The 16220-nt window shown below is 49.1% G+C and overlaps 1 protein-coding gene across 1 annotated transcript; it reads right to left on the minus strand.

The window, feature by feature from the left end:
• Positions 1-11348: 11348 nt before the first annotated feature.
• On the minus strand, positions 11349-12621 carry ptf1a (pancreas associated transcription factor 1a). The gene is made up of 2 exons (XM_086154335.1): positions 11909-12621; positions 11349-11615 (listed from the first exon to the last, which is right to left on the minus strand). The coding sequence occupies exons 1-2, from the start codon at positions 12474-12476 to the stop codon at positions 11413-11415; spliced, it is 771 nt and encodes a 256-aa protein (XP_086010461.1). The 5' UTR covers positions 12477-12621; the 3' UTR covers positions 11349-11412.
• Between the last annotated feature and the right edge of the window lie 3599 nt (positions 12622-16220).

Genomic DNA, 16220 nt, shown 5'->3' on the forward strand with positions numbered 1-16220 from the left:
GATGTTTTGGAGAGAAGGTCAGAGAGGCCAGACTGAGATGGTTTGGTCATGTACAGAGGAGGGATGGAGAATATATTGGTAGATGGATGCTGGAATTGGAGCTGCCAGGCAAGAGGTCTCAAGGAAGACCAAAGAGAAGATTTAGTGAGAGATTATAGTGAGAGAGGATATGAAAGTAGAACGTAGTTGGTGTTAGAGAGGAGGATACGGAGAATAGGTTTAGATGGAGAAAGTTGATTCGCTGTGGCAACCCCTGAAGGGAAAAGCAGAAGGAAGAAGAAGATTTCTCCCCACTTGAAATCCAAGCATCCCACTCATCTTAGAGCGGCATTTTAAATGCATGATTCACACTGATGTTGAGTGGCTGCAAAAACTTAGTTGCTGAAAAATATTTTGCGTGTCATGCAGCATTTTGCGTTGAGTGCGCCAAAAATTTGCATCTCTTCTTTGCATTGAGCTCTTGCATCTGTCTTGTTTTTGCACTTCCTGCTAGAGTGCCCCCTGATGGTCATAAGTGAAAAAAAATCTATTGATTAGCAGCATCGTCAAATAAGCCATAGGGTTCAAAGTGTGTAAAAAAAAGTAGCAGCTTATAGTCCAGAAAATACAGTACAACAACATCTTCTTCTTCTTCTTCTTCTTTCGGCTTTTCCCGTTAGGGATCGCCACAGCGAGTCAACTTTCTCCATCTAACCCTATTCTCTGTATCTTCCTCTCTCACACCAGCTACCTTCATAACTTTCATTCCTCTCCTTTCCAGAGCATACCTCCACCTCTCTAGATTTTCCTCTACCTGTTGTCTGCTCTCACTACAGATTACAATGTCATCCGCAAACATCATGGTCCATGGGGATTCCTGTCTAACCTCATCTGTCAGCCTATCCATCACCATTGCGAACAAGGAGGGGCTCAGAGCTGATCCCTGATGGAGTCCCACCTCCACCTTGAACTTCTCTGTTACCCCTACAGCACACCGTACCAGTGTCTCACAGCTAGCATACATGTCCTGCACCAGTCTAACATACTTCTCTGCCACTCCAGACTTCCTCATACAATACCAGAGCTCCTCTCTTGGCACCCTGTCATATGCTTTTTCTAGGTCTACAAAAACACAATGCAACTCCCTCTGGCCTTCTCTGTACTTTTCTATGAGCATTCTCAAGGCAAATACTGCATCTGTAGTACTCTTCCTAGGCATGAAGCCATACTGCTGTTCACAAATGCTGACTTCTGCTCTCAGTCTAGTTTCCACTACTCTTTCCCATAACTTCATTGAATGGCTCATCAACTTTATCCCTCTGTAGTTGCCACAATTCTGCACATCCCCTTTATTCTTAAAAATAGGCACCATCACACTTTGTCTCCATTCTTCAGGCATCTTCTCACTCTCTAAGATCCTGTTGAATAATCTAGTCAGAAAATCTACCGCTGCCTCTCCCAGACACTTCCACACCTCCACAGGTATATCATCAGGACCAACTGCTTTTCCACTCTTCATCCTCTTCAATGCCTTCCTCACTTCACTTTTACTAATTTTTGCTACTTTGTGGTCTACAATAGTCCCCTCTTCTACCCTTGCCTCTCTTTCATTTTCCACATTCATCAGTTCTTCAAAGTACTCTTTCCATCTTCCCATCACTCTTCTAGCATCTGTCAATACATTTCCCTCTCTGTCCTTTATCACCCGAACCTGTTGTATATCCTTTCCATCTTTATCTCTCTGTTTCGCCAACCTGTATAGATCATTCTCACCCTCCTTACTATCCAACCGAGCATACAAGTCATCATAAGCCCTATGTTTTGCCTTTGCTACCTCTATCTTTACCTTTCGCCGCACCTCCCTGAACTCCTGTCTGTTCTCTTCAGTCCTCTCAGTATCCCACTTCTTCTTCGCTAACCGCTTTCTCTGTATACACTCCTGCACTTCCTCATTCCACCACCAAGTCTCCTTATCTACTTTCCTTCCAGATGACACACCAAGTACTCTTTTACCTGTCTCCCTGATAACACTAGCTGTAGTTGTCCAATCATCTGGAAGCTCACCCTGACCACCCAGACCCTTTCTCAACTCCTCCCTGAAAACCATGCAACACTCCTCCCTTTTCAGCTTCCACCATTTTGTCCTCTGCTCTGCCTTTGTCCTCTTCATCTTCCTTGTCACCAGAGTCATCCGACAAACCACCATCCTATGCTGTCTGGCTACACTCTCACCTACAACTACTTTGCAGTCACTAATCTCTTTCAGGTAACCTATACAAGATGTAGTCTACCTGCGTGCTCCTACCTCCGCTCTTATAAGTTACCCTATGTTCCTGTTTTTTCTGGAAAAAGGTGTTCACTACAGCCATTTCCATCCTTTTTGCAAAATCTACCACCATCTGTCCCTCGGCATTCCTATCCTGGATACCAAATCTGCCCATCACTTCTTCATCCCCTCCATTGCCTTCACCAACATGTCCATTGAAGTCTGCACTAATGACCACTCTCTCATTTCTGGGAATATTCTGCATCACTTCATCTAACTCATTACAGAACTTCTCCTTCTCTTCAGATTCACATCCCACCTGGGGGGCATAGCCACTAACAACATTGAGCATCACACCTTCGATTTCTATTTCAGACTCATAGGTCTATCTGACATTCTTTTCACCTCTAGGACGTTCCTAACAAACTCCTCCTTCAAGATAACTCCTACTCCATTTCTCTTCTTGTCAGTACCATAATAGTGCAACTTAAAGCCTGCTCCTAAGCTTCTAGCCTTACTACCTTTCCACCTGGTCTCCTGGACACACAGTATATCCACCTTCCTTCTCTGCATCATGTCGACCAACTCTCTACCTTTTCCTGTCATAGTCCTAACATTCAAAGTCCCTACTCTCAGTCCCAGGCTCTTTCCTTTCCTCCTCTCTCTCTGCTTCCGAACACGCACTCCTCCTCTTCTTCTTGTTCTTGTTCTTCGACCCACAGTAGCCCAATTTCCATTAGTACCCTGTAGGTCATCAGTACCAATGGCGGTCGTTGTTAACCCGGTCCGCGACCGATCCGGTATGGTATAGTTTTGGTTGTCTCGCATATTTGGTTTTGGCAAAAGTTTTACGCCGGATGCCCTTCCTGACACAACCCTCTGCATTTATCCGGGCTTGGGACCGGCACAGGGAGACACTGCTCCGTGCCCCCCCAAGGCAGGCTTGGAGAGGCACGGGCCAGTGCCGCCCTGAGGCTGCATTAGTACAACAACATATAATTATTTATTATATATATAATTATATATGTATGCAACTATCTTTACCACAATGATTACCCATAACTATTTGACACAGCTACATTTAACAATCTATGACAAAAAAATTATAAAACAATCATAACACATATAATTATATATTAATTACAAAAAAATGACTGTATATTACTTGTTTTAAGACAATAATTATATTTAACTATCTATAACACAAAATATTACATTATCTTCTTCTTAGTCTCCTTTCAGGTTTTCCCTTCAGGGCTCACCACAGCGAATAAACTTTCTCCAGCTAACCCTATTCTCTGTATCCTCCTCTCTCACACCAACTATCTCCATATCCTCTCCCACCACATCCATTAATTTTCTCTTTGGTCTTCCTTTACACTTCCTGCCTGCAAGCTCCATTTCCAACATCCGTCTACCAATAACTTCCCTACCCCTCCTCTGTACATGACCTGACCATCTCAGTCCGGCTTCCCTGACCTTCTCCAAAACATCTGTTCCTCTGATAGACTCATTCCTGATCCTATCCATCCTCATCACTCCCAAAGAGAACTTTAGCATCTTCATCTCTGTGACCCCTAGCTCTGCCTCCTATCTTTTTGTAATTGAAACTGTTTCTAGGCAATATAGCATCGCTGGTCTCACCACTGTCTTGTACACCATTCCTTTCATTCTGGCTGATAGTCTTCTATCGCATTGTACCCCTGACACTTTTTTCAACCCATTCCAACCTGCTTGAACCTGTCTCTTCACTTCTTTTCCACACTCTCCGCTGCTCTGGACTGTTGACCCAAAGTAACTGAAATCCTCCAACTTCTTGATCTCCACTCCCCGTAGCCTCACCACTTCACCTGAGTTCCTCTCATTCTCACACAAATATTCGGTCTTGCTGCGACTAACCTCATTCCTCTCCTTTCCAGAGCATACCTCCACCTCTCTAGAGATTGCTCAATCTGTAGTCTGCTCTCACTACAGATTGAGATTGAGGAAGACCAAAGAGAAGATTTATGTACGTAGTGAGAGAGGATATGAAGGTAGTTGGTGTGAGAGAGGAGGATACAAAGATTAGGGTTAGATGGAGAAAGTTGATTCGCTGTGGCGACCCCTGAAGGAAAAAGCCAAAAGAAGAAGAAGAATTACATATAATTATAAAAACCATAATCATATACAACTATCTATCACCCATTAAGTATATTTAACATTTTATACTGCTATAATAATACAGCATTACTTATAAAACAATAATTATATGTAACCATTTTAACACAATAATAATAACAAGAAGAAGAAGAAGAAGAAGAAGAAGAAGAAGAAGAAGAAGAAGAAGAAGAAGAAGAAGAATATACAATCACTCATACCACTATAATTATGTTAATAATGTTTTATTAATTTATAACACGGTGATTAAATACAATTATTTGTATTTAATCAAAATAATATTATACAATTATTCATAACAATAACAAACTATATGATGATGATGTGAAGTGAATTCACTTTTTATTTTGGATTTCTTTGGTCCATTCAGAGGAAACAATTCAAAATGCTGATCATGTTTGCAACACCTGTGACACAACAACAACAAGGGTGGAGGACCCTGCAGGCCAAAGGAGACCAGAGAGCTGGGGTTGCTCGGTTCCTCCTGAAAGCCGAACGGAGGCCTCACCTCATGTGCGGGGCAAGTCTTCTCGGCTCTGCTTTCCCACTCGTTAGTCTGACCAGGCCACCCGGCGCTGGAGGACCCAGATCTGCTGAGGAGCCATCACCGACACCACAGGCTCTGCCCTCGAAGGCAAGCGGACAAGCTACAGATGAATATTCATGTGTGTGTATGTGTGTGTCTAAGTGTGTTTGCGCACGCAGTGCCACACACACTTCCTATATTTGCAGAAATATGGACTCTTCTCTTGTGCCCCCTTTGTTTTTGATTGATTTGACGTCCGTATAATCCTGACTCCATCTGAACGGCCTTTTTGTACCACTGCGCTCGCACACGCGCACGTACACGCGCGCGCACACACAGTTGCATTTGTCTTGCAAATCTGTCCCCGCTGCGCGGCCTTCAGAAGAGCCGTCGGACGTCAGTGAAGTTCAAGCCACTGGGCATGCGCGGTGGCCGCTCCTTTGTCGATATCAAACCGCAGCACTGATGAAAAATGATGCATGCTTCCGCACCTCCGTCGCCTGGCAACGGGAGGATGGAATGGGGCACAAAAAAACTCATTTTCTCCGTGGGCCGTGGGGGGAGTCACTGACCAAGGCACCATGTCTGCTGGGTGGAGGCCTTCAGGTCCGCAGATGGCGGAGGAGATACACGAGATGGAGGAGTTGAAGGAGTTGGAGGAGATGGAAGAGATGGAGGAGTTGGAAGAGATAGAGGAGATCATGGAGGAGATGGAAGAGATGGAGTGGAGGAGACCCACAAGTCCTCAGTCTGTTTACCCAAATGTTTATTTTACTTCCACCACAGCCACCACCACCCACCCCACACCCCTCACCCCGCCTTCATTTCCATTTCTTTTCACGGCCGTTTCCGCCTGAATGGACTGTAATATTTCACGGCCGTGCACGCGGGGGACGCGCACAAAGCCGCTCATTTCCCGTCTTCCTGCGCGGAGGTTCCGGGGGGGGGGGGGGGGGGCTCAGGGGTTGGGGAGGCAGCTGGCCCTACAAGGGTTAGAATTTGGCTCGGCTCCTCCGCTCCTGCTCACCTGGACAGAAGTCACCTGTTCGCGATTTCCCTCCACGACACGGAGGACGTGCGCGGGTGCTGCGCAGAGGTCTGCGCGTAAAATTCGGTTGCTCGCGAGCACCAAGGGAGCAGTGCTTCCGGAATCCGGGTGGGGGGGGCAAACCTAACATCGATCCGGACCGAGGTGTTTCACGCCTGCGTGCAGCGAACGTGACTGTTGGGCCGTGGGAATGGGCTGGTGCAGACGGAACATCCGAGGCCTTTAACTGGCGAATCAACGCGCGTAATGTCGCGTGTTTTCATGAGGGATTTGCTCCTCTAAAGTCAGAGCACAGACGTAAAGAATAGGATCTCCCTGAGGGAAAGCCCTGGGCATGGAGGTCCCTCCGCCCCCCACCCCCCCACCCCCGCCCCCCCGGCTCTGCGGGAACGCCGCGCGCTCTACCACCTTTCCACGGAAATTGGTGCGCCGGAGACGGATCGCGCCCTGCGCGCCGCAAAACAAACCCCGAGCCAAAACAATGTGGCCCGCAATTAGTCGGCCCCTCCCCACCCCACCCCCCTACCCCAAACCCCACCCACCCGGACGCGCGCCCGTGCGCTCTGGAGCCACAGGTTGCCCGCGCATCCATTTGGATCCATTGAGGAGTTCAATATCCCGCGTAGAAGGCAAGGTGGCGGGGGGGCGCGGCGGGGGGACAAAGGCCCAGTGCCTTCCCGCCATATGTTTAATGGCCGCGCCTTTATTGGAGGCAGAAAGTGGCCCTTTAAAGTTGGAAGGGCCCTTTATCCGCGGAGATGGAGCACTTGCGCACAAAACCCGCGGCGCGTCTTCGCCTTTGACGCACCCCTTTCTCTCTGCGGCGCTCCGAGGCGCCGCCACCGTCGGCCGCGTCTCCCCGGCGGCCGCCTTTCAGCCGCGCTTTGTCTCCCGCCGCCAATCACAGACCGCCAACATCCGCCTTCCGCCTGCGGCCGCGGACAAGAGCCCTCGAGCCTTGGCAGCGGCGCGCCGGTCATTCATGCTGTCACCGCGCACCTGTGCTCGCGCATTCACGGCTGCAGACCTGTCCTATTAACGGTAATTATTCACCGCGGCACAAAGGCGCGGGGGGCCGGCCGGAGCATGCGGGCGACGCGGGGCTGAGGAGGGCGGCGCAGGGCCGACGAGCCGCGGCCGCCCCGCACGGCGCTCTTTCAGCCTCGAGTAGCTCTACAGCTCCGCAGCTACAATCAGAGCATCTGGCCGCCGGTCCGAATCCCGACCCACAAAACCTGGTAATGGGGGGGGGGGGGTTAATGGGTATTGAGCGGGACAAAGGCGGGAGTCGTCTGGTTCCGGGGCACCGGAGAGGGCCGAGAGGCGAAGGCGCCAGGTGATGGCCGGAAAACGGCGTGCCGAGGAGGACGCGGTGGATCTTCCTGACCTCCGGTGGACCCCCGGGAGGCAGGAGGACCGATCCAGGGGTGGATCCCTCCCGTGGATCCTCCTGCGCCCCGACCCAGCCTCCCAGAACAACACATCCATTTTTAGTGTGACACGGGGGGGGGGGGGGGTGCACCCGGAGAGCCTCCATATTGTCCCCGGGATAAAGACCCAGACTCGGTGCCAACCGCCTGGACACTCCCACTGCGCCTGCGCGGACATCGAAGGACCCCGGACAGACGGAAGGCCCGAGGGAGCGCGCAGGACCGGGGGCGCGCACGACCCGACGCGCTCTGCTCTGCACACACACCAGCCCAGGAGTTCGTGCTGCCCGACTTCGATTCGCAATGGAGGGATGGAGCTATGAGGGAATGGGGGGAGGAGGGGTGGAGGGATGGGGTATCGGGGAATGGAGGCATGGAGGGGATCTCCCGGCCGACCCTGAGGAATGAGACACCAAACACCGACACTCCTCCTCCGTCGGTTATTCATCCCTCCATCACGGTCTTCTTCACGGTCTCCAGGAGGGAGAACATGGGCTGACGCGGAGCACGGCCGAGGGTCAGGGGAGACCCAGCTGGAACACACACACACAGATGAGAGAATTTAATCCGATTACAACGAACACTGAAGTGGCTCAGGGATTAAAGGGGATTATTTATCTGTAATTTGAATTCTCATTGATTTAATTAACAAGATTGACAAATGAATAATCACCATCAGATTTAATTTAGAATCAATGTCCGATTAAGGGTCTTGCACGGATTAGACTGTTTTATTTACGTTTATTAGTTTAGATCAATGGTGCCTAACACACACACACACACCGCCAACTTTCAAAAGTGAGTCAAAAATACAAAGGAAAAGTTGAATTATTGTCTTCAAGAATTTAAATTTAGTTTATTAATAGAAATATAATATGCATATAATATTTTCATGACTTATATTCACCGACGTTCCTCCTCAAATGTACATCCCAAGAGTATACATATATATATATATATATATATAAATATGTTTCCGCGGGGGCGCGTGGAATCCATACCCAGATCCGCAGCCCATCCATGCGCGCCTCCTCCGAGTTCGTGGGGGCCGCGGGCCTCCGGGTCTCTTGAAGCAGTACGCAGGGACGGCCGTGCGTGACGGGACTGTGATGGGAAGGAAGGAGTATCCGAGGAGCGCCTGGCCGCATGCACGAGACAGCCGACGAGCACGAGCCGCGTGCGCGTCCAGCACCCTCAGCCGCCGCGAAGAGGCAACAGGTTGTCGTTTATATTTCCAGCGCCGTCCCGAAACACGCACCGCGCAATGCACACCCGGGAAGATCGAGGTTCCACCATCGGGTCCGGCTGTGACCGAGAATAAGTCTCGCGTGGTTAGAAAACACAGTCTTGGGAGAAAGAACAGGGAGGGGAAAAACAATTTAAAAATGGGGAGGGAGAAAACGGCAACAACGGCAACGGGGGGAAGACGACAGCAACAACTACAGGGAGTGAGAAAACAACAGCAACAAAAAGGAGGGAGGGAGGGTAAATATATTTATATATTATTTACAATTTCGTTATGTTATTGAAATTTGAATTAAAGGCTATTCTATTCGAAATATATATTTTTATCTGAGTGTGTTCATATATATGCCTATGTACTATACACGCCCTCTCCCACCTAAAAAGATGAGAGAGCCCTGTAATTTTCATCATAGGTACACTTCTACTACGAGAGACAGAATGCGGTGAAAAACAATCCAAAAAAATTACATTGTCTGATTTTTAAAGAATTTATTTGCAAATTATGGTGGACAATTAGTATTTTGTCGCCTACAAGCAAGCAAGATTTTTGGCTCTCAAAGACCTTTAACTTCCTTTGTAAGAGGCACCTTATTCTTCCGTATATTACCTGTATTAATGGTACCTGTTTGAACTGGTTATCAGAATAAAAGACACGTGTCCTCAAACAGTCGCACTCCAAACTCTACTATGGCCAATACTAAAGAGCTGTCAAAGGGCATCAGAAACAAAATTGTAGATCTGCACCAGGCTGGGAAGACTGAATCTGCAATAGGTTCGCAACTTGGTGTGAAGAAATCAACTGTGCAAGCAATTATAAGAAAATGCAAGACGTAGAAAACCACTGATAATTTCCTTCGATCTGGGGCTCCACGCAAGGTCTTACTCCATGGAGTCAAAATGATCAGAAGAACGGTGAGCAAAAATCCCGGAACCTCACAGAGGGACCTTGTGAATGACCTGCAGAGAGCTGGGACCAAAGTTATAAAGGCTACCATCAGTAACACACTACGCCGCCAGTGACTCAAATCCTGCAGTGCCAGACGTGTCCCCCTGCTTAAGCCAGTACATGTCCAGGCCCATCTGAAGTTTGATAGAGAGCATTTGGGAGAATGTCATATGGTCAGATTAAACCAAAATAGAACTTTTTGGGAAAAACTCAACTTGTGTTTGGAGGAGAAAGAATTCTGAGTTCCATTCACATAACACCGTACCTACTGTGAAGCATGGCGGTGGAAACCTCATGCTTTGGGGCTGTTTTTCTGCAAAGAGACCAGGGCGACTGCCATGTAAAGGAAAGAATGAGCAGGGCCATGTATCGTGAGATTTTGAGTGAAAACCTCCTTCCATTAGCAAGGGCATTGAAGATTAATCGTTGCAAGGGGTTTCAGCATGACAATGATCCCACTGCCCGGGCAACAAAGGAGTGGCTTCATTAGAAGCATTTCAAGGTACCAGAGTGGCCTAACCAGTTTCCAGATCTCAACCCCATAGAAAATCTTTGGAGGGAGTTGAAAATCCATGTTGGCCAGTGGGAGTCCCAAAACATCACTGCTCTAGAATGGGCCAAAATACCAGCAACAGTGTGTGAAAACATTGTGAAGACTTATAGAAAACATTTGACCTCCATCATTGCCAACAAAGGGTATATTACAAAGTATTGATATGGACTTTTGTTCTTAACTAAATACTTATTTTCCACCATAATTTGCAAATAAATTCTTTAAAAATTAGACAATATAATTTTTCACATTCTGTCTATATGTATGTGTACCTGTGTCTGAGGGTACCTATGATGAAAATTGCAGGCCTCTCTCATCTTTTTAAATGGGAGAACTTGCACAATTTGTGGCTGACTAAACACTTTTTTACCCCACTGTATATACCAACTATACCTCTTCTAATGCAGTGACTGTGCATTTTTTGCTTTTGTTGCTGCTGTAAGCTGTGCAGCAATGCAAAAAGCTATAATACTAAGAATACTTGTAAGACTATTGATAATAATGACGGTGTAAGTATGACAAAAGCAAATAATTGTGCCAATAATAATAATGGTGATCATGCCTATGGAAATTATGCTAGTAGTGATAATAATAATTCATAATAATAAATCATAGAAAATTATGATAATATGCAATAAATGTGAAGTATTATCTGTAAACCAATAATGTGAATAACAACTATAACCACAAAAATAATATGTAATAATTATACTAATAATAGCACTTATATATGTAATAATCAATATGTTAACAACAATGATCATAACAATAACAACAACCTGGCTCCAGAATTCTCTGTTGACTGGTAAACAGACGAATTGTTGGACTTAGAAGTGGAGGTGCAACAAGCTGTAGAACATCATGGTTCATAAAAAGGCCTATGTACATGTATATATAGACATATATGCAGCCTGAGCTGTGTTTCTAGGTTCTGGATCAGAAAACCAAAAGGAGTCTATTTTCAACAGTACTTTAATTCTGAGGAATAAGAAATAGAGGTCTGGAACCCGTAGTACAAAAATAGATTCTCTGCTTAAATTACAAGATATATTATCATTAAATACATGATTGTCTGATTACATCGTAAAGCCCCTCAGAGGCCCCGGGGTCCCACTGGGCCCAGGAGCCCCAGCATCTTCAGCATCAGCTACATCTTCACCACCATCTTCATCATCGGCGTCATAAACAATAACAATAAACATCCAGGGCCAGGGGCCCCAGGCCCCAGGCCCCAGGCCCCAGGCTCCGTGCGTGAGGTGCGTTCATGCCAGCAGTCCGAAGGGTGGCTCGTTCTCGATGTCCGTGAGCACTGCCTTGCTGTGGGTCTTGCGTGGGTCCTCGGGGGTCCACACCTTCGCCGTGCGGATGATGTTGTGCTCCCGCAGCTGCCGCTCGTCTGACCACGACAGCGAGTGTCCTGCCAACGGGGGGAGGCCGTAGTCCGGGTCACTGGGGGAGGGAGACCCTGGGGAGTAGGGGGGGGGGTTAGCTTAGAGACTCCAACAATGGAGTTCTAGAACGGGGGGAGCGGCCATGGACGGGGTACCTATGGGGGGAGGCGTAACAAGAAGGGGTGCATCACAGTGAGGCGGGCATCTATAAGGGAGGGTGAACCTAAGGGGTGCATGTCAGAGAGTGGGGGACCTATAAGGATGGGCGGCCTAAGGTGAGGGAAAGGAGGGTGTACCTAAGATAGGCGGGGGTTGGGGGGTCCTCCGAGGAGGAGGAAGGTTCCTCAGAGGATGGAGGGGTACCTACTGGTTCCGCGGTGGCAGATGATGACTTTCTTGGGCTGCGCGTGCGTCTCGCTGCTGGAGCTTCTGATTGGCAGGTCGGACTGTACGAGTTCGGCCAGGAAGTTGATGTAGCCAATGGCGAGGCGCAGCGTGTCTACCTTGGACAGCCGCTTCTCGTAGGGCAGCGTGGGGATGTGCGAACGCAGGCCCTCGAACGCATCGTTGATGGACTGCATGCGCCGCCGTTCCCTCACGTTGGCTGCTTGGCGCAGCTGCTGCATCTCCACCTCAGAGCGCAGTCGTCGCCGCCGCCGAAGCAGGGGAACCCCGGGGACCCCCGGCCCGGCCCGCGGGGACAGCTCGTAGGAGAAGGACGACGAGGAGGACGACGAGAAGGACAGGTCGCCCGCGTCACTGTCGCGGCCGTAGTAGTCTGCGAAGTGGCCGCTCAGGAAGTCCACGTCGTCATCCAGGAAGTCGTCGGCGTCCAGGTCCCTGGAGGAGCGGTCGGCGAACAGGTCCTCGTCGCGGAAGTAGGGAGGGGATGAGAAGGAGTCCATCCCGGAGAAGGAGTCTAGCACGCCGTCCATGGCCGTCGCCTCCCTCTCGCCTTCACGCGCCACCGCTTGCGCTCCGCCGCCGCCACGCGAGGCGCCTTTATAGCGACAGCCAGGGGCGCGTGCCGCTCGCCGGCAGCACTGACCAATCGGAGGCCGATCCGCGAGGCGCACCTCAGGAGAGGAACCGCTGGCCCCGCCCACCCACGGAGCCCTGCCCCTGTCCGGCCGCTGGCAAAGGAGGCTTTCTGTCAGGATACGGGAGAGGGTCCGTGATGACGTTTAAGAGAAGATCGGTTCACGTTCTACACTCACTATTTACTCCGCAGATGCCAGCAATATGCAAATTATAAAGTCACCTGACTGCCGTGAGAAGGCCACCGACTTCCATCCGCTCCTCGAAAAGACCTCCGCAATGCTTGGTTATGATTCTGAAAAACAATCTCTCCACCTTTGTGTTTGAGAGTTTTCATGTACAGGAAAATAAATATGGACAAAAACAATGAGTAGGTGATGCAAATAAATCAGCAATTCTATCAAGAAATGAGTCTTCTTCTTCGATTGTAAACAAACACACAGAAATCGAACCCTGAACGCTCTGGGACGAATCATTATTATTGTTGTTGTTGTTGTTTTGTGTTGGTGTGTGGTTCTCCAGGTTTTTCGACAACGATTCTCCTTAGCCCTCTCCCCGAACTTCCCGTCGGTCCAGCCCTCACGCTCGCTTCCCCGTCCGGCACCGGACAGCAGTGACGTCACGCCCCCCCCTCCCCCGCCACACCAGGCGGGGCCGCTTGTGGCCACCGGTGCCGGTTTAGTTGCGAGAACTGGTCGTCGAATAGAAGTACCGCGGGCGGCGCCCCCCCGAGAAACCTCGCGCGACAAATTGACGCTCCCGGTGCCGCGCGAGTGGGCGGTCGGCCGGTGCGCGCGCGTCCTTTCAGCCCATTCAGCAAAAAAACGCACTTTGTTCACTGACAAAACAGACCTGCGTGAGTGCGCGCGCACCACGCGTGGACGTGGTGCAGAGGGAAGCTGCAGCACGCAGCGGCCGTGGGAAGATCGCCACTTGTTCCATGTACGCTGCCTACATAATGAAGCTGTAGGTCACACACACACACACACACACAGACAAATACACACACACACGCGCGTAGCTGCCAGGTGCTCCGCCGCACAAACAGCCGACTCTACAACAACATGTTGCAGGACTCGCACCAACCAATCAATCAATTAATTATCGGTGAAGGGGAGATTTGAAACAATCCATGGAGCAACAGGTGGAGCACAGAGATGAAGGAGAAGAAGAAGAAGAAGCGAGGCCTCGGCCTCCAGGAGCACCTTCTCCTCTTGGGGGGAGGAGGACAACAATTGCAGCAATGATATCATTACATAGAAACGAATGGAACATATCTTCTGGACTTGTTCCTGTTAGAAGTTGGAACCACAGTAGATGTTGGTATGTGGGCTTTCCTGGGTTGTGATGGTGGGAGTCTCCATGTTTGGTATTTTTGTAGTTGTGCACAGTACAGGAGACTTCCACAAAACCTTAGTTACGCTTAGAAAGACACGCCCTCAGCCCTCACTGGTAAAGGAGAGGAAGAGGAGGAGGAGGAGGAGGAGGAGGAGGGGAGTAGAAGAAGTGAAAGAGGAGTAGAAGGAGTAAAAAAGAAGGAACAAGAAGATGAGGGGGGGAGGGGAAGAAGAAGAGGAAGAGGAGAAGGAGTGAAGAGGAAGAGGATTAAGAAGAGAAGAAGAGGGGGGGAGAGGGGGCAGTGACGGTCTACAGGTAGTGAAATGAAGACCTGCAAAGGGACGGAATCAGTGCACATGGATAGGCGCGCATGCGCTCCAGGGCATCCATGTCGGCTGGACTTACCTGGAGTCTGCCTTCACGCACATGACGGACAGAAGGACCCAGATGTTGGCAAAACAATAAACTAATTTCCAATTTTGTACGTGAGTGTATTTGTGTTTATATATCTGTGTGTTTGTGGGAGTTTATGTCCGTATATGTCTATATGTGTGTTTGAGTTTATGTGTGTGGCTGTGTTTACATTGTGTGAATGTGTTTTTGTGTGCGTGTAATAGCGTGTGTTTCTGTATGTGCGTGTTTGTGTGAGAGTGTCTGTTTAGTTGTTTTTTATATGCGTGTTTGTGAATGTGTTTCGTGATAATGTGTGTGAGTGTGTGTGTGTGGGGGGGGGGGGGGGGGGGCAGCCCCTGCGGTTAAACCAGATGATAATTGGGACCGTGGCCGCGCGCTAACTCGCCGTGACCGCGCGCTCCACGCCGCCACATTGATGGACTCGCTGGCTTTCTGACGGCCGACCCGCGCGAGCGCACCAAGTGTTGGGGTTCCCATGAAGAGCCTCGGTCTGCAGACGCACCGGCGGTGCGCGCACACGCACGCACACATACGCACACACACGCACAGCCTGAATGAGTCATTGTTCACGGTTAAATATGACGCGGAAAACAAGGGCGACACGGAAGGCGGACCTTGGAGTGTTTATCTGTTTGGTTAGCTGCCTGTCTTTTTGCCAGGATCACGGCCTGTCTGTCTGCCTGCCTGTCTGTCTGTCTGTTTGCCTGTCTGTCTGACCCATCCTCCAGGTGTTCCTTGAAGAAGCCTTGGGACGACTCTCTGGGGTCTGATTGGATGAAGGGTTTCAGTGGTTTACTTTTACCTACAAGGAAGCGTAAGAAGGAAAACAAGGAGCTCATACAATGATACATCTTCTCATCATCAGCATTTCGACATATTAATACATAATTACTGTAATTATTATTATCATTATCAGTATCATTTCAAATATCATCACAGCTATAATTATAATTGACATTACTATCATTTTCATGAGAAAGACTATCACTATTGTTATAGATAAGTCATAATTATTAGCCATCTTCTACCACTTTCTGCACTGAGGGTTGTGGGGGATGCTGGAGGCTATCCCAGCTGTCACTGGGCAAGAGGCGGGGTACTCCCTGAACTGATCGCCAGTCAATCGCAGGCCCACATGCAAAGACAGACAACAGTCATTCTCTCAGTCATTTGGGGCAATTTCCCCTATTTTCCAATTAACCTGCTCCATGTTTTTGGACATTGGGAGGAAACCGGTGAACCCAGTGGAAATTCACTCAGACAATGAGGAGATCATGCAAATGCCACATGTTTGTATGTGGCCCTGCATTCCCCGCTACCCTGAGTGCAGGAAAAGCGGCAGAAGATGTATTATTATTATTATTATTATTATTATTATTATTATTATTATTATTATTATTATTGTTTCTCTCTTGTTTATTTTCTCAATTCTGATTACCATGGCTGTCTGTCTAATATGTAAGATCTGTCTAATATATAAGAATCATATTTTGAAACCTTGTCTGGCGGTGATCCGTGGGCAGACAGGTCCAGCAGCCTGGAAGTGGTCCAGGGTCTGCACAGCAGATGAATGTGTGAAACTGGATCTGCGGTTAATCCCCATACGGAGATTGAGTGGTAATCCTGTAATCTGTGTCTGTGGGGATTATCCATCTGGATGAGTGGAAGCTAACTCAGCGCTAATTGAACAACTGGATCAGTAGCTCCGGGCCTTCACTCTTGCTGCTTGGCAGGCACCTGATGGACCTTTTGAGTCTGATGGGTCCGCTGGTCTTCAGCTGCATGCTCCCACACAGCATAGCGGTCCTGGAGGCCCACGGGTCCCTCTGGTGTCCACAGAAGGAAGTGGTACCTCGGGCTACTAGGGTGGTAGCGGATCTCCAGTGGAG

This window comes from Fistularia commersonii, chromosome 10, assembly GCF_037954325.1.
Source record: "Fistularia commersonii isolate RoL2024-O1a breed Wild chromosome 10, RoL_Fcom_v1.0, whole genome shotgun sequence".
Classification (NCBI taxonomy): Eukaryota; Metazoa; Chordata; class Actinopteri; order Syngnathiformes; family Fistulariidae; genus Fistularia; species Fistularia commersonii.